Genomic DNA, 25,889 nt, shown 5'->3' with positions numbered 1-25,889 from the left:
GTCTCTCATTATCTCACTTTCTGAAGTCTTTTGTCACACACCATCTTCTATTTTAGCATTCCCCTGAAAGTCCACAATAAGACACAAGCAAGATTCGAAAAAACATGAAAAAATTCAAATCACAACGATGCTGCCCTTGACCTTATCCACAAAAACCATGTCCCAGCTTTGCTTGTACTCAGCCTGGAGTGAGACCTCCACCCACAGAACAACTTAGCCCACCTGGGTCCAAAAATTTTCAGCTGTTTGCTCCACTAAGCATCAAAGTTTGTTCCAAAACTTGATACCATATTTGACAACATATTTGATACATATTTGACACACCAATCGTTATGGGGCTGGGCATACCCACACATCCACACTCACACACAGAGCAGTGGTCTTGGAAAAATAAGTCTGAGGGCACCGTCTTTTTAACAGTTTATTCACAGGAAAATAATCTCTTTCTAAATTTTTAGCATTCAAAATTTCACTTGAAACAACTGTAAGAATGTCTTCAAAATACAGCTGGCACTTTAAAGGCGTATAAAACTTAAGACAAATGGCAAATAAAATAAGTATTTACTGATACCAAAACCACGTTGAGTTTAGTATGTTCTTAAAAATCAGAGTCCACTTAAAAGTTAAGTTATTGATACTACCCCCCAGGGCATTATTAAAAAGGAAAGCATGGCATAGAAAACAAGAAGTACCATATGCTAACTTTTAAACATCAAAGTTGTGATTCTGTATTATCACCACCAACACAGTCACTGGAAATGTAATTTAGTGACATCTTCTAGGCACTCTCAGATTCACATTTAGTGCAATAGTTCATGACCTTCCTTCTTAAAATATCTCAGTACTTCCCTTAATTATTACAATGGAGGAAAAAATACTTTCCCAACAGGAAACAAAAAAAAAAAAGCGAACCTGAAAGTCTGAGCCAAACAAAGTTTTCAGCTGACACGTGTCATCCTGCCCGTTCACTGCATATTTTGGTATCTTAGAGCTGGGTCTTTCTGACTGGGCACTCTTTTGAGGGGGGTAGCAGATAAAATGCAGAAGCACCTTTGCTGTAAGATGCTGCTCTCTTGAAATTCAGCAGGCTGCTGGGGAACAGGACAGAGTAAGATGGGAGGAGAGCATCTCACTTCACAACTGAGAGAGAAAGAAAAATTATAGGAGACACTGGATACCTATACAGACACTGTTACCAGATGTGGAAATAAAGCTGGCAGCACCCTGGGATCCAAAATTGGCAGCTTTGCCCCTGATGTGATAAAAAAAAAATTGGATAGCTTATTAAGAGAAGTTTCAGTGCAGAGATTTCACTTTCAGGAGTGGCAAAAACGGAAGAAGAAAGTCTTTCTTTATAGCACCTCACTCTCAGAAACAATCTAAATATTTGGAGTTAGCATTATTGTTTTTTATTAAAAGCCCAAAGTAAAGTCTTTGGTACTGCAGTACACCTGTGAAAACGCGTGCCCAGACAGAACAGACACTGTGATCTGTGAACATTGCTGAGAAACCCACTACACATGGGTATTCCTGCCTGAACAAAGTCAGTGCCAAAACCATACCTGTCCTTGAGGCAGAGTAGCAGAAATTACGTGAAACAGGTGATGAAGCAGGGGTGGCCTACACATAATCCTACCGAAACATCTCATGGAGGGGAAAATTAATTACTTGGTTCACTGCTTATTATTGAAGAGAAAAGCTACTGGTCTGCAAGATGGGCTTTCAAAAAAGTCTCATACTTTGTGGTTCTTCAACAGTATCCGCTCTTGGCTCGGTCCCAAGTACACAGGTTTGGTTCTAAATGTTACTCAGTCACCCTGGGACAATAACAGTGGCATACACAGACTGAACATCCCTGCAGGAGCCCAGAAGTGGGGGAAAAATATCCCTGAGAGTATTGCTTAATTTCAAAAATAAGTCACTCATACAAACAGAGAGACTTTGTAAAAAATAAAAAGGTGAAGCCAGTATAAATAAATAACTGTAGACAGTGTATTAAATGCCTTGAGAATACCAAACGCATTATTTAAAAAAAAAATGTGTCTTAGGGAGACCAATAAAGCTAATGTGATTAAGAAAAAAGGGATCTATTTTAAGTACAAAGAGTTTGGGAGACACCATTTGTTTGCCATGAAGCCTTTTTTTCAGTTATTTTGTTTGTTCTGCTATAGTTAGAATCCAAACCTCACCCTCCCACAAAAAGCAGAAAACCACTTAGGAGAATCAGAAGACAAAGTCAGTTTAGATTAATGGGAAGAATATCTCTGGAGACAAAATAAAGCAGAGAAAACAACCACATCCTCAAAAGCAGAGCTCCCTACCCACTTCCTGCCACTGGAGCCGGGTGGAGAAGCAGAGGGAAGCAGCTTGCTCCACCACAAGCACTCTCCTCACAGTGTCTGGAGCAAATCCAACAGCTCTCCAGGAAAAAAATCCTTACAGACAGCATACTAAGAGACATTACACGGATGCAGCTGGATCGTGGCAGCAGCCATGGGAGAGCTGGGGGCCCCAGCTCTGGAAGTGACTGCAGATTTTGAGAGCGAAGAGGCAGCCCCCCACTTCTGCCTGCCTCAGTTCTCAACACAGTCTAAGATCTACCAAGGACTTCTATGCAACAAGAGCTTGGACAACACTGCAACCTCTGCGAACAGCCTTACCACAGCATCGTTCTCACATGGAATTACTACTGCTGCCAATAGTTTAAATCACTGCAGGTCTGGGGCTGCAGACTGACATACAAACCTTTTTAACTAACTGAAATAACCAGGAGAAATAAATGCAGGTAGAGACGAAGACAGCACTATCACTATTTTTTGTTTGTATTCAGATTTTTAAGCAAAGTTCTCCTAAAAGCCTCAGAAATGTGCACGTTTAGGGGGGAAAAAAAAAAAGACATAAAAAATTGAGTAAGAGCCCTTCTGCAACCTGGTGAAGAAATTGTGATTTCCTCCATTTCCACTACCTGCTCCGGTGCTCTAGGACCTCCCAGATTCCCTTCTCCTCCACGCTCTTGCCTGCTGCCCTGCACATGGCTGGACTGCAGCTGCACCCAAGGGACACACAGCTGACAAGACACCACAGTACAGCCTGTTCCTTGCTGGGGACACATCTGGGTCCTTCCCCACCCCATGCCACAGATTTTTCTGATATCCGGAGTTATTTCAGGTATGTCCAGCTTGCCTGAAACAGACCAAAAACTCATGTGAAAACACAAGCCTCCTCCCCTTCAGCTGTGGCACCCCTCCGAATCACACCGCTCTCGCTAATTCCCAAATGGCAGAGCCAAGGAGCTAAAGATGGAAATGAAAACTATGGGAAGGTGTGTGCCTGTTTGTTTTAAATACCTACTCCCCAAGAGTAATAGAAAAAAGAAAGAAGACTCTTTGGTTACTTCACTGGTTATTCCTCTACATCTGCAGCAAAGAAATTGGGTTCAGTACTTTCGTAATCCTCAGCTTCTGAAAAGAAGAAATACCATGCTCTTGACCTATTAGAGGTTTGTATTCATATTGCAGTTGTTTGCATTACCCTTAAATGCACTATCTATATAATTTTATTTAAAAGGAGCAAAGGTATTTACTGCTTTAAACTTTAAATTAACTTTAAACTTTTTTTTTTGGAAGTGGACTTCTTTGTATTTTTTTAGATATGATTGATTAAGATAACCACAAAATCTTCCAACAAATCTGCCACAATTAAAATAAAAACTTCATATACAACACCCTGTGCAAGAATCAGAACAGCATATTACTTGTTGTTCTTTGACAATTGTCAAGTGCATTCCCAGGTAGACTTAATTTATTAAACAGGCTTGTCAGAGACAAACCAATACGGAAAACATAAACGCCCCATTAAATTTCAATTAAAATCTCAAGTAAATTCCCATTGCTAAATGATTTAGTTCAGCCACATACTTTAAATCTAAATGTCAGGACAGGAGAGGTAAACAGATGCCAAATGGTAATTCAGCTGAGGTACATCTTCGATATTCCTACCACACTCTACTGCCAAAAATGGGAGTCTTCATTGCTTGTACTGATGCATTTCAAAGGTGGAAATGCATTACAGCATCCAAAGAAGGCGATTGTGCTCATTTGGAAAAATCCACCTCAATTCTTGGGGAGCAAACAGAAAAATACATGACATCCTGCCCTGGAGACCTAGGAATCCAACAAGCATTGACTCTAAACTCAGGCATGAACATCTGTCCCAGCTCACGTTTCCATTGTGCGTGCCTGACACGTGGGTAGTTCGGACAACTCTTCAGTCTTCATACTCCCTCTTTTGTAAGTTAAGTCAGCAACTGTAAAATTTACTCGATGCACAGCACAGGGAATATGATTCTTCCATAAAATGGGTACACCACAAGCATTGTAACATCAACATTTCCACAAACTGGACCCAAGGGTCTTCACCTTTGGCAAAGGCAAACAGCAGTTCAGAGTCGATGGGCAGCGCACAAGCTGCGCGCGCCTTCTTTGCTGACGGTGGATGTCCTCTCCTCAGGAGTACGGCAGAGCAAAACCTGTACACTCTGTATGTCCACCCTTCTCCAAAACATACAGTAATTATTAACAGGCACAGTTTTAAAGCCACTTCCATACTACAAGACAGATACTCAATACTTTACATCCATCTACTAATTAAACACTGGTCATCTCAGTCTCTTGACAGTGGAACCCTTTTGGAGGACATCATATTTGGAAACAGTTCTCACTGATAAATAAGGGATGTGCATCACATTTTTATATATCCCTGATACTTTCAGCTGAAAGTGTCACGTTTTCCCACTATTAAATAGCTTCACAGAAATTCAATTAACTCTGTTTGCAGTAGTCCATTACCCTCAGGCTTAGAAGAAGCTTCTGCCTTGGTGAGGTCTCTGGGCTCCTTTTAAACAGTAAACAGTTATGCTGCACTTAAAAAATAAAAATGTCATACAAAAAATAAAAATTTTTCAAATCTTGAAAATAGTGATTCTTCTTTGTATTTTCCATTCAGTTTTCACGTCAAATTGACCACAAAGTTCTTGTCTATAAGCTTCTTCAAGAATTTCTGCTCAGCACTGATGTTGTGATATTCATTCTAAAAAGATGTGAGGGAATAATAAAAAAAATAAGTATCAAATTATAACCAGAAGCACCACTTCACTGTTATCTTCTATTACTTGTGATACTTAGAAGATGCTAGGAGTAGGAAAGTTCTGGGGAAAAGACTTCTTCAGCAAAGGCTTAGCACAGTCTCTCAAGAAAACAAGGGATTATTGCTCAAAACTACATTAGATTTTTCCACTAGGACACAACCAAAAAGGATGATCCTTTGGTGGCAAGAATGGCTGAGATGTGGTCTCAGAGAAGTCCTTCCATTATTAACCCTCTCAACTCCTCACTCTGCTTAGAGAGAACAACTGAGGGACCACATTTACAGCACAAGCAGTAAGAAAATGAGTAATTCTCAAAACTCAGTGCAGGTTCTTGAAAAGCACATCAGATGCATCCTGCCAATCAGCTTCAGCAAGCCAAAACCAATCCATCTTCTGTGCTATACCCAGATCCTGGACACAGAGGAGACCACCAAGGTTAGTGGAGGGCAGCACAAGGAAAGTAAATTTACTTAGGCACTGAATCCAGTAAATTAAAATGAATAGAATACAAATACTGCATAAAATACTACACATATGTAGCGTAATATTTACAACTTAATGACACTGAAGAATTAACAGAAAGATTTTTGTTGAGTAGTTTGTTTTTTTAAGTTTAAAGATTTTAGGAAACATCACCTGCAGAGAGGAGCCTCAAAATGAAGGTGAGTTCAGTGTTAGAGGAAAATTATCTCAGAACAGCAGGCACCTAGGAGTCCTGAGAGAGACATGAGAGGCTCTTATAGGCATTGTCCCTACCCATCCTCTTCAGGAAAAGGAAGAAGAGGAAAACGGTCCCCATATGCTCTGGGCAAATGGAAGAGAAAACTTCACACTGAGGTGAAGGGCTGTGATGGGGTTGCTTGGAGTACAGAGCCAAAGGCAACTGAAAATAAGAGCAGAAGAAACAGAAGAAAACAGAGGCATGACCATAGCAAAACAGTAGGGGGAAGAGAAGGCATCCCTGATGTTTGCCAGGCTCCTGCTGCTTCCTCTCCTGTTGAATTGTGGTTTCCCCATCCTGGAAGCAGTACCTTCTCTTCCTATCCTCCTCCAAGAGCTGCTTCTCTTTTCTGCTTTCCATTTCCAAAATTCAGTTCTTTTCCTAACTGCAAGTTCATAGGTCTTAACTCCTTCCATTTCCCTTTGTTCTTCTTTCTGTCCTTTAAGGGGTTTGGCAGCTATGACAAATTGCGCAAGCAGGTGCCAAGGAAAAAGAGAATGCAAACAGAAACAACACCACTCACATTCTGACAGTGTTAATGAAAACATCTCTATGACACAACATGTGCAACCTAAGGACAAGACCAGCAAAGCAAAATAGAACACACAAGTGGACATATCTCATGCAGACATTGCAGAATATGGTGTAGCACAAGGGACACAAATATCATGATCTACATTCTTCAAAAACAAAAGCAAGAGGAGGAGATTCAAGCAATGTTAGCCTGCAAGCAGCTGAACCAGAAGGCAGGAGGCTTTCTGACTTGCAGTCCACTCTTCTTATCTATATTAAATTGCCTTCCCCAGTTACCAGCTATAATTCTCTCAGCACAAACAAGTTATAGTTACCTGCATCATCTGAGACATGGTTTCATTGCCATAGTAGTGCAAAGAACTGTTTCTGTCAGTGAAGTCGTACTTGAAGCCTGCCAGGTGGACTTCGTGGCATATGTGAAATGCTAGTGTAATGGCTATCAGTCCTGTTGTTGGATGCTTGGGTTTCTAAAACAAAACACAGAGATAACACATACATAAATACCTGGTAGCTTAATGGGAACAGCAAACTTAATAACAAAGACAAGGCAAATCAGGCAGCCCGGGTCTTCTAGAGATGTTTGGTTTCATAGTTTGATCCCCTCGTGTCTCAAAAAGAGGAAGGTACTGCCCACAGATTTCCCATGACCAGGGGGGGTCTGCCATGTCAGCCTTCCCTGGGATTGTCTGGTTTCTAGTGAGAAACTGGTCAGGCTTCATTACATTGGAGACCATTTCACCTATCTAATATGACTGAATTACCAGAAGTGTTCAGAAGTTTCTAGATGACGGAGACTCAGATGAACAGAACATGACATGCCTCAAATCTTCATAGCCCAAACTAAAAAAGCATGAATGCTACTGCCACACAAATTTGACTGAATTTGAGTTTTTTCAAAGCAGGGAAATTCCAGAAGACCATTGCTTTAGACCTTCCCCCACTATTCACATTAGAAGAAGAGGAACCTGTAAGTAAAACTGCTTATTTCTCCCTATAGTAAGAACAGCTCAGAAGTAAATGCTATGGGAAATACCAAGAGCAGGATATAAACAGGTTTTAACTGTGCAAGATTAAGAGCACCCAATGAAAAGCTAGCACTTCTCACAAAAGCAGAGAACAACTCCATGCAACCATCTGCCCTATCTTATGGTCAAGTACATGATTTTTTCAGCAGCAGGAGCTACAATGATCTGGGGAAGTAAATGAGGCAAGGTTTTTTAGAGAGAGGTGAACTCTTTCATTAAACCAATAGATGAAGCTAAGGTGAAAAAGGGTCCCCAGAAATAGACAAAACTTTCAGGCACCAATGTTCTTGTTAGCTAAAATAACATTTTTCTCAGAGACCAAATGAACTACGTGCTATCGGTGGCTGCAATCAAACGTCAAACTGAGCACAAAAGGATACAGTTTTTTTTAAACTGTTACCAAAGGCTCACTCCGTTTGTCTCCGAAAATGAAGCAGACAAACCAGTACTGGACATCTCTGTGCAGAGAGAAGGCAGATGCACTCGATGTATTTCTTTGTATCATATAATAACACAAAAAATCCCCAGGAAAATGCTACTCTTCTCAGCTCTGTAAGTCTGATTAAAGTCACAGAACTGAACTCCCACCTTTTATGTACAATTTTTTGTTCCTTTATACAACTCTTAGAGAACTCCAGAAATAACATCTTTTTAAAACGCACGCTGTTGCCCAGAGCTCCTGCCAGTTAACAAAATAACTTTCTGCCCTAGGGGCCCAACTTCATAAACTTAGTGGTGACTCTGTTGCAACATCCATACTAAACAGGACCTCAAAACTATGGCAGGAATGCTACACTTCAGGATTAGCGCTATTTGGAAATATCAGGAATATCACGTTTTTAACTAACATTGTTCACCTTTGGCTCTCACAAAATTCACCTCAAAAGAATATAGTTTAAAAGGTAACTACTTTTAAAATGTATTATCGTGATACCACTCTAGCAACATCCAGATATCCTCAGCCTGTAATGAAATTATTTCAGCCAGTCACATTTAATGAGAACAGGAACAGCCTTGGAATGAATCTGCAACACTTTCTGATTTCAGTGTTGCTGAGGCAACACATCCGATTCTATTCCCGGCTTTACTAAAAATCAGAAATGCTTGTTGGCTATGGACAAATGCGCACACTGGGAACTCAAGACTGGCTTAATGGAAGAGGCAGGGACAGCTGGGAAAGCAGCAGCAGTCATTGGTGTCTCCCGCAGGCAGAGGGGGCTGAAGCACAGGACAGGGAAGGCAGCACCAGCCCTCCCCAGGGTCACACTAAGGTACAGAGGGTCCCGAAGTGAATCCTGCAAAACGTTGTCCTGCCCACGGGAACCCAAGAGGCACAACCCGCAGCTTAACCGAGCTGCTCTAGGGCCACTGCAGATGTGCAGGCTCCCAGCCACGGCCCGCCTCTAGGATGGGAGGAAAAGCGAGGAAGAGTCTGCCTTAGACTGATCACTGCTCCCCCAGGGACAAGGGACTGCAAAACCCCTGGAATGGAGTAAATGGGAACTGGAGGTGGTAGAAGGGGGCTCCAAACACGGAGGGCTCCAAACTCTACCCCAGCTCTGTGCAGGGGCACCTAGAGAGCAGCAGAGAAGCAAAGGGTGACGGAGGGACCTCTGCCTCTTTACCAGCTTCAGGACACCAGCACATTTCTCTGACTCACTGACAGCACCAGTTTTAACATCTACACTAGAAGAGACGGGAGAGATTTCTGGACCCATGGAGGCCATAGAACATCTGTGGCCATTTAGGAGATAGTCAAGCATCCAATTATTATGCTGCTTTCTTCCCACCCTCCGCTGAAAACCTGAAATGCCACGGAGCCTCAGCAAGGACATAGCTAAAATGGCTGTTCCTGTTCCAGAGCTAATAAGGGAGAAGAAAAGCCACTACTGCGCTCAAAAAACAGACAGAAATTTTGAAAAGAGAAAAGAAAAGGCACAGAAACTCCCAGAAACAAACAAACAAACAAACAAATCTCCACTCCCTCAAAGATTAGAAAGATTAAACCAGAAAACAGTTGTGGCAGATACAGCACAGTGACAGCCTCTCAAACGTTTCCACACGTGTCAGTTGGCTGGTGCCCACAAAGCAGCGATGTAACCCCGGGAATTGTATCTGTGCTAAACAGCACGTGGTCAACCTTGACTGCACAAGGAATGTCTCCAGCTTGAAGCCTTACCTTTCATCAGAAACATCCTTCAGTCATAAACTGACACTTAAAATGTATTTTTATGTCCAAATTGCTGGTTAGCTCATTACAATGCTTGGCATCAAATCAGTAAGCACAACAATGCTGCTAGACATATGTCATTAGCACAGGGCCGGAATATCCTGTATGTTCCCTAGTCCCTCCTCAGAAGTGTGAAATTGCAGCAGTGTTAGAATTACCAGTTTGTTGGGGTTTTGGGGGGGTTTTGTTTGTTTGGTGTGGGTTTATGTTTGGTGTTTTGTTTTTTCATGGGAGGTTTAGTTGGGGGTTCTTTTCCTGTTTATTGTTTTGTGGGGTTTGGTGGGTTTTGTTTTGTTTTTAAGAAACACTATAAAACACTCAACATTCAATAATTCAAGACTTCCTACTATTTCTAGAAGCTCTTTGGATCTGCCATGTTCCATTACCTTCCCATTTTTCCCAATTTTGCAAAAGACATTATGTCTATCTGGAAAGCGGTCTCACGTCATACCAATTACAGAATCTATAAAAAAAATGTTTTTGGCACACAAGGCTAGCCACTCTCTTTCTGGATTCCATTTTCCCATCTTTTCTGAGCACCATCTAAATGCAAACTACTTCAATGCAAACCTGAGAGATTTTCTAATACAGTCCACTGTAACAAAGATATAATTGCCTCTAAGTACACATTTGGTGGCACAAAACTAAAAAGCAATGAAGAAAAGAGCCTACCTCCTTCTTAGGAAACCTTGTTGGGAAACGAAGCAACTCATAAGCTGTTTTCCTGGTGATGCTGGGATCAAGAATCCTGATTTGACTAGATTTGTATATCATATTCTTAGCCGGTTTCTTCCAAAAGCCTTTATCACTCTGTAACAGGTAAGTAAATATACATTTTTAATGGCTATAAATAGCTGAATTTAGTTTTGTAGCTAATGAGAGTAAACTCCGAGGGCACGAGGCAAAGGAAGAAGAGGAGTGCTGAACCTCTAGAAGTTCAAAAACACCTGTTCCTTCAACAGGATAACCCACTGCAGCAGCAGCGGTTGGGTCCAGTTGGTTGGAAAACAGCAGAAAGATCCCTAATGAACAACTCATACCAACAGCGTGCCCTGGAAGCAGTAAATGTTCACTGTGTGCTTGGACACATTAGGTACAGCATAGACAACAGGCAGACAGAAGTTATCGCTCTCAAGTACTTTGTACTGTCTGGAGCATGTATGGCAAAATATCAGACAGTGCTAGGAAGAGAATAAAAATATATTTCCCAGAGGAAAACTGCTTTGTGGTGAGGAACTGATCAAATATGTGCATCAGAAAGAAGACAGAAGCATTTATGGGAAAGATATTAAACAGACTGACTAGGAGATCAAGTGCTCCCCTGAGCTAGGAGGACTGAGGTTAAAAGCAAACGTATTTTCTGTGAGAGACGTGTGGCAAGATGAGCCAAGTTGCATGAACAACTCAACTCACTATTTTCTGACCACTTAGGATCTTCCAAAGCCACTTCAAGTCACGTGGTTTGAAGACAATGAGAACCACAGTTGTATTAGGGTCGTAGTGGATCGGATCTGAGAACATAGATTCTGGGTAAAAAAGGCGGAAAGTCGTCCTCCTCCCAACATCCTCTTCGTACCCTATAACAGGGCCATTATTCATCCTGCAGAAGGCACAGGACAGAGACACACAGACATCAATGACTACCCCACCACACCCTTACCATGAGGTATCTGGCACTCACATTAGTCCGTGGCACAGACAGCATGTCTAGGGACAGGGAAGTTCACCAGCCCAGCACTTACTTATCACATTACATAGCAGATGAGCAATTATCAGGTGCACTCACCCTCTAAACTCAGAGGGATCAAGCACATATGGGATCTTGGCCAAGATGGTTTAGAATACAATCACACAATTGCTTATCATGTGTCACTCAAGCAGAAGGCCTTCTGATTTGGCTCAAACACAGAAACTAGAGAAGGGCAAAGAAAATATCTGGCTTGGAGAAGCACCCATTGCTCCATGCACACAATTTGAAAAGGAGACACCATTTACCTTATTATGACGTCATATGAATCAATTTTCTCCCCTAATGTTTTATTTCGAAGTACTCCTCCATTACCGACGACAACACACCGACGACAGGCAATGCTGTGGAACAAACGGAAGTTTTAATAGCCATTACTTCCCTGGTTTCATATTATTAATTATACATCTGCATTTAACTGGCTTATTTTCTAACTGAGGTCCTGTATCTTTTACAGTCCTGGCCCCTACAAAGCAGTCTCAATTCTGTATCATCTACTATGGCTGCTTTCAAAAAAAGAAAAAGCAGCTGCACTATTTCAGGGACTCACAAAGTCAGGAATTGGCTTCTCTCATGTGAAACTGCTTTTACACATAATTTTTCTCATGGTTTGCTGTTTAAGATCATCTAACCAGCTGGTGATATGGGGGCCATTACATAAATTATCTTCCACAGCGCTTCAAACTTTTTGCAGTCTGGGGATATCAACCAGGACAGAGTACGCCTGGAAAAACTAACTCAAATTAAGGTGCTCCACAACACTGCATAACTCCACAACTCAGGAGATCACCAACATGAGCTAAAGCACCAAGATTTATGTTCACAATTTACTTTACAGACTGTACACGTGAAAAACCTTTGCCCAATAACATGTGATGGCTTTTCAAATGGATATGATTTTGTTTTTTATCCCTTTACTTAAAAAGTGCTGTCTAAACACGTTTCAACATGTGCTGAATCTCACGTTGTCATGACGTAACAAGGCAGATTCACTTGATTAGAAGTTACATTCTCATATGACCAGATTCAAATCAGACAGCACTACCAAGTATATAAAACGCAGTTTAAAAATAAGATCCTAAAAATGACCTCAAATCAAAACTGTAATTCCTTCTGAATTTACATTATATTCGGAGCTAAAGAGCACCCAAGAAAGGCATTACATAGATGTTAAACTTATGAAAGTAAATTCTAATGGTAAGACTTTCAAAGTTATCCCAGGTTTTCTACGTGCATATTTTTTATTACAATACTAGTAAAATGTCTGCTTTGTTTAAAAAAAAAAAATAAGGGGGAGCTCACAGACAGGTTTGCTGTTGTTTTACTCAAGATATTCTGCCTTTTTAGAGAAGGTTTACATTCAATGTATAAGACGGCACACTCCTCCTTACAGAATAAGCACAACGGTTTTTGTTGTTGCAAAAATGCTTCTTTATTTAGAGTAAAAGCCGTTCAATTTGGTTGCAGCAGGAACAATGGGAAAATGAAAACACTGGTATTTTCTTCAGACACAAGCTCACAGTTTGTTTGTTTATTGAGGATGAGTCACCTCACAATGTCCCAACTCTCTTGATTCTTTCTTCAGGTAAGAGAAAGGCTCTATGTCATTTCTTGCTCTAGGTTCGGGACACCAAGACTGTGTCCCAAAGAATACTGTAACTGGTGTTAAATGCCCAGTGTGGCACTTTATGCACACTAATTAACATCTTTCTCCTCAGATAGTCCAATCTGTTTTTTCAGTTGAGAATATTATTCAACATCAATGAAAACAGCCTGCTCCACCCGAGACTGACCAACATCTCAGTGTACAAAGCAATTCTCTGTACCTCCTACAGAATTAACAACATCTGCAGAGGGAGTTGCCTTTAAATATATATAAATATAAATAGTGCTCTAAATGCAGCTTTCAGGGTTGGGTGACATGGAAAAAGCTGGCACACCTTTCTTTAGTGTTTCCTGAACTGCTTGGTAGAAGGCAAGCATTCATAAAAAGATTTCCAGCTAATACCATAAATCATGTGACTTGGTACCTCCGAAATAAGAGGAGTAAAAGCCTGTAACACCATCCTGTCCCTCAGTATGCCCAATCCCTCTACACCCATAAAACCTCTCCACCTCTCTACTCCTTCAGCCTATTCATTTTCCATTTTGTTTTTTATATCTAGTTTTAAGATGTCCTGAGAAAGCCGGCTGACAAACATATGCCTCTTACAAAGTTGACAGTAAGAGAAAGCAGAAGTTGCCCTTTTCCTGAATTACACTTTGTTACTTAACAGCTACAGCGCAGAGCTCAAAGTAAGGAAGGGAAAAGGAAAACTGGACAAAAAAACTTGATCAGTAAGTGATGATGGTGGAATGAGGAAGCGGGGCAAAAAGCACAGAATTAGCATTTGGTTGTACCATGTTTTCCTGGCATTTACAGTGTGCATCTGTAAATCACTGAAAGTTTCAATCACCTCAAATCTCTGAATTCACCGTCACCAAAAGTCACACGGCTGCACCTGGGTAACTGAGGCACAAACCTCATCTCCACAACGCAAATCCTAAACTGCAACTTATATTCCATCTCCCCCTGCTCCCTCCTGGCTACAGCATCCATCCCTGATGCTTGGTGGATACCCTGGAGCGACAGTGACTGACACACCATGCATGAGCTCATGTCAGATCTCAATAAAAAGCCAGAAAAACTGCTTTTCATCTTGCCGAATACTTTCTTTTATGCCTTCTGACTGCTCGGTGCGAATTCACAAAAACGGTGTCAACTCCATTACAAGTGATTTGTATTATTCTGACCATGACAAGCAGCCACTTCGAGGAGGCACTGCTTTTTCTGCCCCTTGGAGATGAATTGAAGAGATTCTTTATTACATCCTTCCAATTTTTGGCAGAGGCTGTGCTTTAAGAAGCTTCCTCACTGAGTTAATCCTTAGCTATTGAAATAATGCCTTTCAGTCTGGCATACAACTGAAGAGTTCTTTGGTTTCTCCTCTCTGCACTGTACAGTCACAATGCACAGGACACACTCAGGGCAGGGAGGGCAAAATAAAACATGACTTGAGCTGAACAACTGAGGTTCATTTAGCTACAGAAGCTATGCTGCTGCTCTCAGGTCAAATCCAAACTCTTTCCTCTTACTGACAAATGCAGATCATATTTTTTGTTTGTGATTAAAAGCTAACTACTTGGACAGAAAATGAAGTGAAATTTGAAGTTTGATTAATCTTTTGAACTCCAGTTCGCTTTGTAACATGCATACTCAAAAATAAAGTTATCAGCTGTCTTCAAATACCCCATAAAACATCTAACATTGGTATTTGAACTTTTAAAATGGATAAAGTCAACATGCAGATCAAATATTCTTGGAGAATTGTACATGAATACAGTCAAATACAAACAAACAAATTAGAATCTCTACCAAGCTCAGGGAGTCAAAGCAGTCTAACAGAAAAGTCAAACAGGAAATCTGGCACAAATGTGCCATTTTGGAATCGCCTGCTTTCCTTACCTTCCCTCTCCCCCCCCCCAGTATTCAAGTGTCTTCAGTTACAATAGTAAGTCTAAGTCCCCAGTGACACAGAGTCCACTGACAACAATAGGCAGGGAGGAAAATGATTTATGTAAAAAACAGAACATAATATCACAGAAACTAACATATGACATGGAGATAAAGAATATACAGCAAGGTTGGATTGTATTCAGATACTTAAGTTAAACAAACTGACCTGTACTTACTGCATATCACAGAAGTCAAGACATCAATTTTCAGCAGACTCTTACTCCCAGATATTTTGCCAACTCCACTTTTTACAAGTTTCCTTCTTCATAATGTTTTCAAATTAAAAACCCCCAAACACTCACCCTTTCTCCAAGTCAATAAATGGACAAGAAGAGAAATAAATTCAGATGTCCTTAAACAACATCAGGTGTGCTACGAGTGAAATATACACTGAAGTGTCTGGAGCTTCAGCTTACAACCACCAGCACAACATTCATGACAATATTCATGAAAAATAGTAAGACCTTGGCTGTAAAAACAGCTATAGCAAAAGTCTGAGTAACTAAGGGATTGCCTTTAGGTGTTAGAGATCTATTTAAGAGTATAAATGGATCCTGATGCAAACAGCATGGCAACTGACCTCCAATGTCTACACGCACCAGTCACTCAAACCACTACCCTATTCATGTGGTGTACAAGAGCCTCAACCTCAAGGCCAGGTGTTAGTTTACATATTTTGTTTATATGGTAAAGTGCTAAAAGGAACATGTTCCTAGTCTATAAAAGAAAAATATTGCTAAATGGAAATGTAGCCTTTAAAAGTCAAAAGGCTTGCATCATCCGAATTCCACTGAAATACTGTTTCTGTGGAAAAAGAAAAAGATCTCAACCTCAGTTCCTTTAACACACCCCCCCCTTATAGTCAGTTGAGGAATGCAAATTATTTCCTTTGAGGTTATTTGGTGAAAGGAGGATGCAGAGGTCACATTTTGTTGACTGAGGATTGTGTAAATGCATTTGTAATAGCTACTGAGCTTAGAGTCCTGAGAATACCCAGAGAGGAACTGAAGTCACAATTGAACTGGAATCAGTGACACTGTTCATTTCCAAACAGTTTTGGAGAACTACACCTTCACACAGTGAGAACTCGACCTAAGTTTGGAAAATAGCACTATTTGGAAAAAAAATCCTTTGTAGCTCATTATATACAGTTTTACGTAAGTTGTACACAAATACAGCCACAGATTTGGTGCTCATACAGCCCAGTATTTGTTAAAACAGTTTAGAGCAGATTCCCCCACCCTGACTAAAAAATTTTAAAAGGGAAATTTGGTTTGTGTTCTGACAAGAAGGCTGAATTAGGCAACAGCCTAATAATTCTGTATTACTGAAGAATGTTGTCAGGATTAATTCCCAAAACGTTTCATTTTAAAAGCAACTGCATCTCAGTGAAACGTATACAGAAAAGTTCTTCCCTACTACAGTGACTCATGCCCTAAGAGTGCTATACACAAAACCTGATGGATCTAGAAAGAATACAAAGTATGAACTCACTGTGAGCTTGATTTGCTTATTCTACTGCCTATTAAATAGCAATAGCTCTCATTTTGCTTCAGTACCACTGAACTGCATTATTTTTAATAAAATGAAGCATATTTCCCAGAACCATCAAAGGATAAATACCAACTACTTTGCTTCTCATCTACAGGACAAATACATTTAAAAAGTACTATGCTGTACTGGAAGCATCTCTGCTTTACAGCCTGAACAATTACAGAGCTGAACTTATGACTTCAGAAAATTTCTAATACAACATTTGGCACTCTCCTTCAAACTTCAGACAAAAGATGACCTTTTTCAGCCAGTTCTGTATAAATTTCCCCAACTATCACCCTCCTGATAGTAAATGGGGGGGAGTTACTTTTATTTCCCCTTTTCTTAAGAATAAACCTGAACATCCTAGAACCAGATACTAAACATGGTGAAAGGACAGAGTACAGTAGGCAAAGAAAAAATGGTTATTAAAATCAGTTCTTAGGTGTGAACAGATTCCACCCAAGCTAGATTAAAATGTGATCCTGACGTTTGGCTTGAAGCAGCAATCTTGTATGATCTGAATTAAAAAAACCAAAACCAAGAACAGCCAACTTCAGCCTTATTTGCATTCAGCTCTATTAAGAAGTCTGTGTATTAACATATTTGGCAGGTTGTCAGCCAGTTTGCTAGATTGCAAATCTAATGAGTCATTTGCATCACTTTGTAAACACAGGATTTTAGTCTACTTGCCAACACTACTACAACTACCTCCAAAAATACCCCGACCAAAACCAAACCAAAAAAACACCCAACAAGACACACACACACAGAAAGATCCTCCAAAATCAAACAAAAAATCCTAGAAGAAGTGGCTTCTAACAAGAGGTTTAATCAAGGCAATCTAATCCATGGGAAGCAAGTTATCTAAGGCACCGTCTGCTCCATTCCACACCCTCGTTACTCCAAAAACGCAGGAACAGCCTTTCCTGTCTGCCTATGTCTCTCTCATTCACAAGGGAAGGAAGCTGAGCACATGTACAAAGAAGGGTGTGCAGCAGCCAGAGGATGCAGAGGCACAGGGATATGCATAAGATTTCTTTTGCACAGAAGCAGCCATTGGTTTGCATCTGCTTATCTCAAAACAGTGTCCATCTTATGCAAATAACGACTTTGAAAGCAGAGCTCACACTCAGCTTTCAAGAATAAAAAGAAACTAAGGAAGATGGGACCACATTCAGCCAGCAAATTCCTAACACACTCACAAAAAGAAATCTCTAAGTTTAAACTCCTTCACAGAAAAATTATTCTTGAATGCTGGTGCTATGTGTGTAAACCCAAGCTTATTTAAATCTCGGAATCGGTTACACAGTCGGTCTGATCTGTATCTTGGTTAACTTGGGCAATTTCAGGATAACACCACTGACGTTCCTTTTCAGGTAAGTACCAAATATAAAAAATGCAATTAACAGAAACAGTATCAAATAAATGAACTCACTTGTCATCTTCATTGGAAAGTCCACAGCTCTCCAGTCTTGAAAGGGCTAAACGAAAAAATTGCTCTAGAAGGCAAATATAAAGAAGATTAATGAAAACATTCAGTATTTGCTGATACAAAAATAAGCATGTCACCCTGACTACAGTATTTTCATACATATTAGTTTTACATTCACTGTGCATAAAAAGCTCAACATAAGAATACTAGGAATTTAGGGCCAAAGGTCAGTCAATGATGCCAAAGAAATTCAGGTTTATCAGAGCTCCTCTCTTAGTTCATCCTGCCCCCATACTTCCCTGTTGGAAAATATCATGGGATTTGTATAAAAAATAAATTCTAGTTACAGTAAGTAAGAATTGGAAGAATTTCCAAGACCTACATCCTCACTGACTTCGTTTTTTCTTCCACCCACCTTCAGATGAAACAGAAGCAGCCCTGACCCAAGAGGGGTCATACATGCAGGGACAGTAAAAGCATTACCTATCGTGGAAGACAACATCAAACCAGCCTGTGCTCACTGGCAAAGCTGGGCAGAAGCATCTTCCCAGCCCTCCCTTGGTGGGTAGGCTCGTGATGGACATTCAATTTGCCTCTGAGAGGAAGCGTCAACTCTTTCCCAAATGTGCTTTTCTGTGCTGTAAACCCAGAGGTGCAGGAAAAATTGCACCATCCCTGTTACGCTGATGCAGGCCAAATCAAGAATCTAAAGCTGGGATCCGCAGGGTACTTGGAAGGTGCACTATTCAGTGTTAAAAACTTGAGACTTCTAGTGCACCTGTCGCCGGCAGAGCATGGGAAACTGAAAAGTCCTTGACTTAGGGTAAGCACTACTTAGCAACAAGTAAAACATCCATGTGCTAGCAACACTATTCTCATGCTGAATCCAAAACACAGCACTGTACCACGTACTAAGAAGACAATTAACTCTATTCCAGCCAAAACCAGGACAGTAAAAGGAAAATTTCACTGATGTAACTACCCCAACCTGAGGACTTCTGCCTCAGTAGGACACTGCATCCCAGTTATCTTAGAGGTGTTGAATGAAGCCCACCAGTTAATATCTAACCTAGCAAATCACTAGCTAAATATCTTTAGTACTCCAGCTCACATATAAACAAAAGGAAGCTGAATAAGGTCCACTCTTACTCAGTCCCACGTTTTTGGAGCTCCTCTAGTGAGAGGGGCAATCCCAACACTGTGGTTTTTTGTTAGAAACGGAAAGGTGTCACGTCAGAGGGACTAAATGAAACCATTAAGTCACTGCTAGACACCCCCAAAAGAATTGGCATCAGTGAACAGGAAAGACCAGGGCCAGATTGGGGAGCTTACAAGACTTTTAGGAATTTCTGTTTAAAAACAAGGTACATGGAAACACTAACCTGCTCTCTTTATTCCATAAGGTAGTTCAAACTTATCGCTCCCTTGGAACTCTGCCACCCTGATAAAATCATTAGCACACAGGAATGGGTATATTTTGTCAACACTGAAAAAGAAAGAAGTTTCAAAAATCCACCTGATGCATCTGCATAAGCAAATAATCCATGCAATTGCTTCGTAAAAAGCTTTCTTTATCCTACTATTGTAATTTTTATCCTATTACCAGTATCCATTTTTAAAAGAAGGAAATCCATGAACACAGGGAAAGCAAGAAGATGACAGAAAAGGGGAAGATCTTAGAAAATGTGCGTAAAGAGATAAAAAGATTTGTCTGCTAGTGTAAGTTATATAGAGTCATTAAAATCGTCACCAAAATTGTGTGACTGAAAGCACACCATTATACCATATATTCAAGAGAACATATAACCCCAGGAAGACAATGAGTAACTTCAGTTTGAAAAGTACATAACAGAGGCAAGCAAGGAAAATTAAGAGTTAGTATTGTATATGGCAATTTAATAAGTAAGAATGGGATTTGAAACAAGGTGTTTTAACTTGAAAATACCACCTTCTGATTTGAGATGCACTCCCATTCCAAACAATGGCTGTGTTGACATTAATAAGTAGTTTGGGGCAACATGGGTATATCCATATAGCAAAAAAGTATGGAGTTCTCATGTCCACATTACATGCATATTAAGTATTTTTTATTCTGGACTAATTCTGATACGGTCCCATGGATTGAACACTCCTTAGCAGCTGCAGCACATCAGGCACAGTCCTGCAGTGCATCTTCTGGTTTAACCACATATGTGAAAGGAGCCCAGTGCACACATGCCAGGGCTACCCTGGGATGAGAAGCATGACACGAGGGGATCACAAGGAGGTTTGCCTCAAAAGCACATTCTTCCCACAAACCAGAACACGATGGCATGATGCCTTAGTAGCATCAAGATAAAAATAATGGGTCACTTCTTTCTTCAAAAGACAGGAACCACAGACAAGGAATATCTCATAGCAGGGAAGTGACTCTTATTACCTTATCTGCCCAGTCTAGGCAAATGAATGAACAGTAGGCAGAAACGTCACATGCTACCATGCCCTTGGCTTCACCTTTGAATTAACTAAGCACACACTTACTGTACTGGCTGACTTTGTAGTGATCCTGCACACTAGGTCTTACATTATAATGTTAACACAGAAATATACAGTCATGAGAAAACCTAGTGCTAATCATAAAAACCCCCACCCACCACAGTTGTTTTTCCATGAAGAACATTAACAGCTGTTAAGAAAACCTTTGCTCTCAGTTTCACAAACCAAGTATTTTCTTCTTCTTCTTTACCAACCACATATTCAGAAGATACTAACAATAAAAAGGAAAAAAAAAAAAACAAACTACAAAACACCACAGCCCACACACCAAGAACTGGGCCAGAGGTTAACTAAGCAAGACCAACTAACTTCAAGACATGATGCACTAAACACTCATACTAAATTTAGTAACTTGCCTTACTGTTCAGAAGCAGCTGGTAACCTTAGACATAATACATAATTTACCTACTGCAAAGAGATTCTTAATTCTAGCTCTGGTTCCTTTCCAACAAATAATTCTGCAAGGTTAGAAATCCTTTCAACCTCCCCAGGCTATTAACAAAGTGCACAGAACAGATCTTTAGCTCATGCAAATTGTCTCAGTAAAGGAGCTACAGAAATGTACGAAAGACTTTGCCCTAGCTCTGTGGGTAGCTTCTTGCTGTGCACCTCTGAGTTCATTCCTGCACCCTTGCTGAGCACCAGTTATCCTGCTGTGCCCAACACACAGACAGCCTGGGCACAATCCATGGGCGAGGATCACCTCCCTGGACCAGGAGCTAACCAAAACTCACGGACTACAAGGCTGCTTTGGGTAGGACAAATTTTACACCCTTCCGTGTTCTTTAAAAAGAAACAACGTGATAGACACATTTTCTTGTACACAAAAAGTACCAGGGGAAAAAGAAAAGCCATGGTGTCTTTGTGCAGAGCTTTAAGACTTCTTCAGCCAGGCCTTAGTCTAAACATCTTACCAAGCTTTCTCAGGGCATTACTCAATGTTTGCTCCAAAACATGTAAATAGCCCAATCAGCACAGCCTTTCCTTCCCGCCCGAGTTCCCACAGAAGACTCACCCCAGTAAAGAGTCAAATGCTGGTTTCAGGAGACAAGTGTCCAGCGCGCTCCTTCTCTCCACAGCTGTAGGTGGCAGCCTGCAAAAGAAGAATTTCAAACAAACAGTAAGAACAGGAATGGGTTGCAGAAACAAGGTAGGGAAACTTGGACAAACTAAAGTAGTAAAAGCTGATTACTGAGCTAATGTCACACCAAATTTTCATGACTCCCTCTGCCTGTGTTGCAAAGACAGAACTTTCTCGTTGCAGCACAACTACTTTTACTAGTAAAGGCTTTTATCTCACAGTGCTGTTCCAAAGGGTCTGTGACCTCCCTTGCTCAGCAAGTATCAAAGCAGGCATAACCAGAGCAGAGAACTCAGGCCCACCTCCAGAGAAGCAGGACACACAGGCTGAATCATCCCTGCAGCCATACAAGATGGCATCCCCAGTGCTCCTCAGAGAAGAGATGAAGTCTTGTTTGGAGAGGGAAACAGACAGCACTACATAGGGTACTTTAAGGAAAATGAGATTCTTTGGGGATAAGTCATTCCTCTCATAATAAGGCTAAGACTTACACACCTAAGCACATTCCCGCCTTGGTGATTTAGCCCAATTAATCACAAATATGAAGCCCAGAAGGGAAGGTAAAGTTCAATGTGAGCAACGTGTGCATCTGGGCTGCATTAAGAACAGAAGGATGAAACCACCACATTAGAACCATAAGTCAAACAGACCATTAAGGTTATTTGCTTTTGGTAATCTCAAGTTGTCATGTGAATACTGACACTGAGAAAGCACCCTGTAAAATCTATCAGCTCTCGCCACCTTGCTGCTTCCCAGCATCAGCCTCACAGATGGTATTTTGCAGCATGGCTTCAGAGAGAACAGATGACTGCTTTTAAGCTTTAACATAGGTGCTCATTAGTCCCACAAACCTAACTGCAGGAATTCACTAGCACAAGATCTGCTTATACAGGCACTTGCACTTTGCAAGTAAAACACACCTCTGATTTAATAAATTTTAAGCACAAAAGTTGCCCTCTTAGCTCTGCTGATTTTATTCAGGTATAATTCAGAGCTGCAAAAATTTGGAAAGTGTAAACCGATGTCCTTCCAACAATTCACTGTTTGTTATAGACAGTCATTGGAAGTGGCCATTAATATTAAACAAACACTGGAAACATGACGTAAGACAAATTTGTTTCTGACAGACATGTTACCATTGTGTTCATAACAGAAACAGCCACCAGACACAGCTGTACAGTAACCAAATGAACAGGGAGCCTATGGACAAAGGCTACAGATTTTAGCCTCAATCCCTCCCACCTGCCCAAAAACCAACCAAAAATAAAACCCAAAAAAATACTCAACTGCTGAACTTACTGGGTAACTCCACTAGTCTCATAGGAAGGAGAAGCCCCCACAGAGGAAGTCTGTCCATAAAAGCTAATCCTGCAAAAAGGGAAATTTCATAACAGTGTGGTTTGCTGTGAACAGAAACCACAATAGAAAGCTATTTGTATCAACTGTATGCTATAAACAAGATAAAAGGAGGCATATCAATCACTACTTTTAAAAGCTATCACTATTATCTTCTTAACACTCCGGTCAGTCCTGGTCACAGCTGTGTAAATGCCAGTGGAAACTCAACTTCTTCAAATAAGTGCCCTGAATTTTAGGTCCCAAGCCACTTGTTCCGTGAGCCTGGAGACAGTGAAGGGTCACTGCCCACAAGGGTTGCCACTGGGCCTCAACAAATTTCAGCTCTTCAAAAGGTGCCCACCACACCTGCAGTTATTCCCATGAGCGGAGAAGGCCTCTCCCACGTCACTTATCAGACACTTAAAGAACAAACTAACACTAAACACGCATGGGGTACAGGGAGATATGGACACATGACACACAGAGATAAGGTATCTCCTCACCTGAACACCCGTTTTCATGAACCTCAGAGGGGCTCCCTATCTGTGAGGTCCTGACCTCTCCATACAATCAGGCTCAAATTGATTACTAGGTTTAAAAGTGACACAAGGGGAGACAGGACAGAATGATCATATTGATTCCCTTACAGTACAAAAAAAACCCAGGCACAAAACAAACACACAGAGACAGAGTAGTAATGACTTCTGCTGATCACTGGTAAACAGTTAAAGAGCAATACAGCAACTCACAGCCACATCTCTCATACAGCCATGAGGTGTCTGAACAAAACATCACCATACCAGTAGAGGTTATTTCTCCACAGATTTCCATGCAGTATACCATACATAACAGCAGCAGCCAGGATAAAAAACAGAAGAATTCGTTTCATGACTGGTAGACCTGAAACACAAGAAAAACAAACCAAGAAATTTAAACCCAAGATAAGCTATTACATGAACTTTTCTAAAGCATCTGGAAACCTACAAAAGGAAGGTATTATTACTACAGCCATTCTCCACCACCACAGATCTGACTGGGGATCACTCCACTTTGACTTTTCACACACCAGAGACAGGAGCTGAACGCTGCTTTGCACCTACCACATGTGCCCACACTGCACAGAAGCTCTGAGAGGGGTTCACTCCAGGTTCTCTCTGAAGACACGGGAGGAAGATGGGCTCTTCCAGAAGCATGTCAAGAGTAGAAACTCTTTTCTGTTCACTAGCAGCCCAACCAAACTAGACTCTTGGGTCAGCAGCTGGCCTTTATAGGCACCTACGCTTCTCCCCCTCCTTGTGCCACACGCTATCACTTTCCATAATTACACAGTTAAACAAGCATTGGCACTCTCCAGGAGGTAGATAGGCTGATGAAACAGAACAGGGTATGAGCTGCCACAAATTTCTACCAGCTTTTTTAGGATGACTGAATGTTCTTGAAGTCCAGTTTTGACATTTAAAATTGCACTGAAGCTACTTGCTTATGCCTGCACAGCCTCCAGCTCCTGACATAGGCCAAACTTCATTGCTCAAGTGACAGAAAAATGTTACTTTCAAACATTGCTAAGTGAGGAAGAAAAGTTAAACTTACTAAGTTATGGAAAAATATCAGCAAAAGTGTTCATTTCTCAAACAGAGCTTGCACCTCATTGCACAGTCTGGTAAAAAAAAAAAGAAAAATATCAGAAATGCATGCATCTGGCAAGACATACCGAGGGAAAATCAAGTTCTGTATTGCTCACATCCTAGACAGTGAGCTGCCTTTTCAGTAGCTATGAATGAACTGTTGTTGGTCAATCTCATGAAAGTCCAAAATAGCCATTCTGGCCACAAGTTACTGGGGAAATTTACTTGACAGCTATGGCCTTGCACTATTTTCACTCCTTCCCCATCACAGTAAGCAGGTTCAAACCACACAATGCATATATACCTACCTTCCTATCTGCATTTTAAAGGGAACATAACAAACAGCTGTCCAGTAAAATAAGTCATATCCAAACATACTGCTGCATTTTCCAAGAGCAAAACATCTGCCTTTATGGTTCATTCTTTTGACTTTATTTTTTAATTTTTCTTCTTTTTAACTCTGTTTTGCTTTTTAGAGTATTTAGAGTTGCTGCTATTTTAAACAGCCCCAAGGCAATAAAACTAAAGGTGGATATAGTTCAAGTGATTCATAGCAATATGCTGTATGCTAGTAATATCTTGATATCCCACCTTAAAGGCCAAGAAACTGCTGGAGAGCTTTTTTGTTATTAGAAACTGAAAAGCAAATTACTGCCACTCATGTATCTTTATCCCTGGGGAAATACCTGACAGTGAACTATTTGTTACATTTACTTGAGTGTAAGAACCCACCACTTCTTTATTCTTTTATCACCTATATTCTTCACCAGGCTTTAGCAGTAGAGTCAGAGATACCAGTAACAAAGTCATGCAACAAATAAGGCAGAATCTAGCAAGCTTAAGTATGTTCTCCAGGCTATCCTACTCTGCTCTAGACAAAATACTCATAGGCTGCAGTTGTTGCAACTTCAACCTTTCAGGCCTCCTTGGGAATTAGCACTGCTTCCCTTCAGCTCCAACTCCCATGATGCTTGTTGAAGGGTCACTGCAAATTTGTCTTGACAGTCACTTTCAACTTTTAGCACAATCTCTTTGTTTTATCAATAATTCTGTAAGAATCATTCCCTAAAAGTGCAATAACATTACAAGAAAACTCACCTACTGAGTTCAGTCAAGTGTCATTAACAGCAACTGGCTCATAATCCTGAGTGCCATCGCACAGCACATACAGGACAACCTAGGGATCAGGCCCAGCCTGCATGGGTTTAGGAAAGGCAGGTCCTGCTTGACCAACCTGATCTCCTTGTATAACAGGGTGCCTTGCATGAAGGATGAGGGAAAGGCTGTGTATGCTGTCTACCTAGACCTTTGTAAAGCTTAGACATCATTTCCTACAGCACTCTCTTAGACAAACTGGCTGTTCGTGACTTGGATGGGTGTGCT

The 25,889-nt window shown here is 40.9% G+C and overlaps 1 protein-coding gene across 8 annotated transcripts in view; it reads right to left on the bottom strand.

Moving 5' to 3' along the window:
* Positions 1-25,889, bottom strand: part of ST3GAL6 (ST3 beta-galactoside alpha-2,3-sialyltransferase 6) — a 58,014-nt gene that overhangs the window by 14,337 nt on the left and 17,788 nt on the right. For 3 of the 8 annotated variants that reach the window (XM_027727595.2, XM_027727598.2, XM_039388448.1), the window contains exons 2-11: positions 24,472-24,538; positions 23,682-23,781; positions 22,843-22,911; positions 21,478-21,555; positions 19,310-19,413; positions 17,931-17,994; positions 11,652-11,747; positions 11,070-11,256; positions 10,329-10,466; positions 6,716-6,868 (exon numbers count right to left, since the gene is read on the bottom strand). In XM_027727595.2, coding sequence (XP_027583396.1) covers positions 6,716-6,868; positions 10,329-10,466; positions 11,070-11,256; positions 11,652-11,747; positions 17,931-17,994; positions 19,310-19,413; positions 21,478-21,555; positions 22,843-22,911; positions 23,682-23,770 — 978 coding nt within the window. In that variant the 5' untranslated portion in view covers positions 23,771-23,781; positions 24,472-24,538. Of the gene's footprint in view, positions 1-408; positions 6,325-6,715; positions 6,869-10,328; positions 10,467-11,069; positions 11,257-11,651; positions 11,748-17,930; positions 17,995-19,309; positions 19,414-21,477; positions 21,556-22,842; positions 22,912-23,681; positions 23,782-24,471; positions 24,539-25,889 lie in introns of those variants that run through there. The other 5 variants (XM_039388445.1, XM_039388447.1, XM_039388444.1 and 2 more) reach the window with 5 other exon arrangements.

This window comes from Pipra filicauda, unplaced genomic scaffold, assembly GCF_003945595.2.
Source record: "Pipra filicauda isolate LSUMZ 115617 unplaced genomic scaffold, ASM394559v2 scaffold64_size3178608_pilon, whole genome shotgun sequence".
Taxonomy (NCBI): Eukaryota; Metazoa; Chordata; class Aves; order Passeriformes; family Pipridae; genus Pipra; species Pipra filicauda.
Note: the sequence above shows the minus strand (reverse complement) of the source record. Positions and strands in the feature narration are given on the sequence as shown.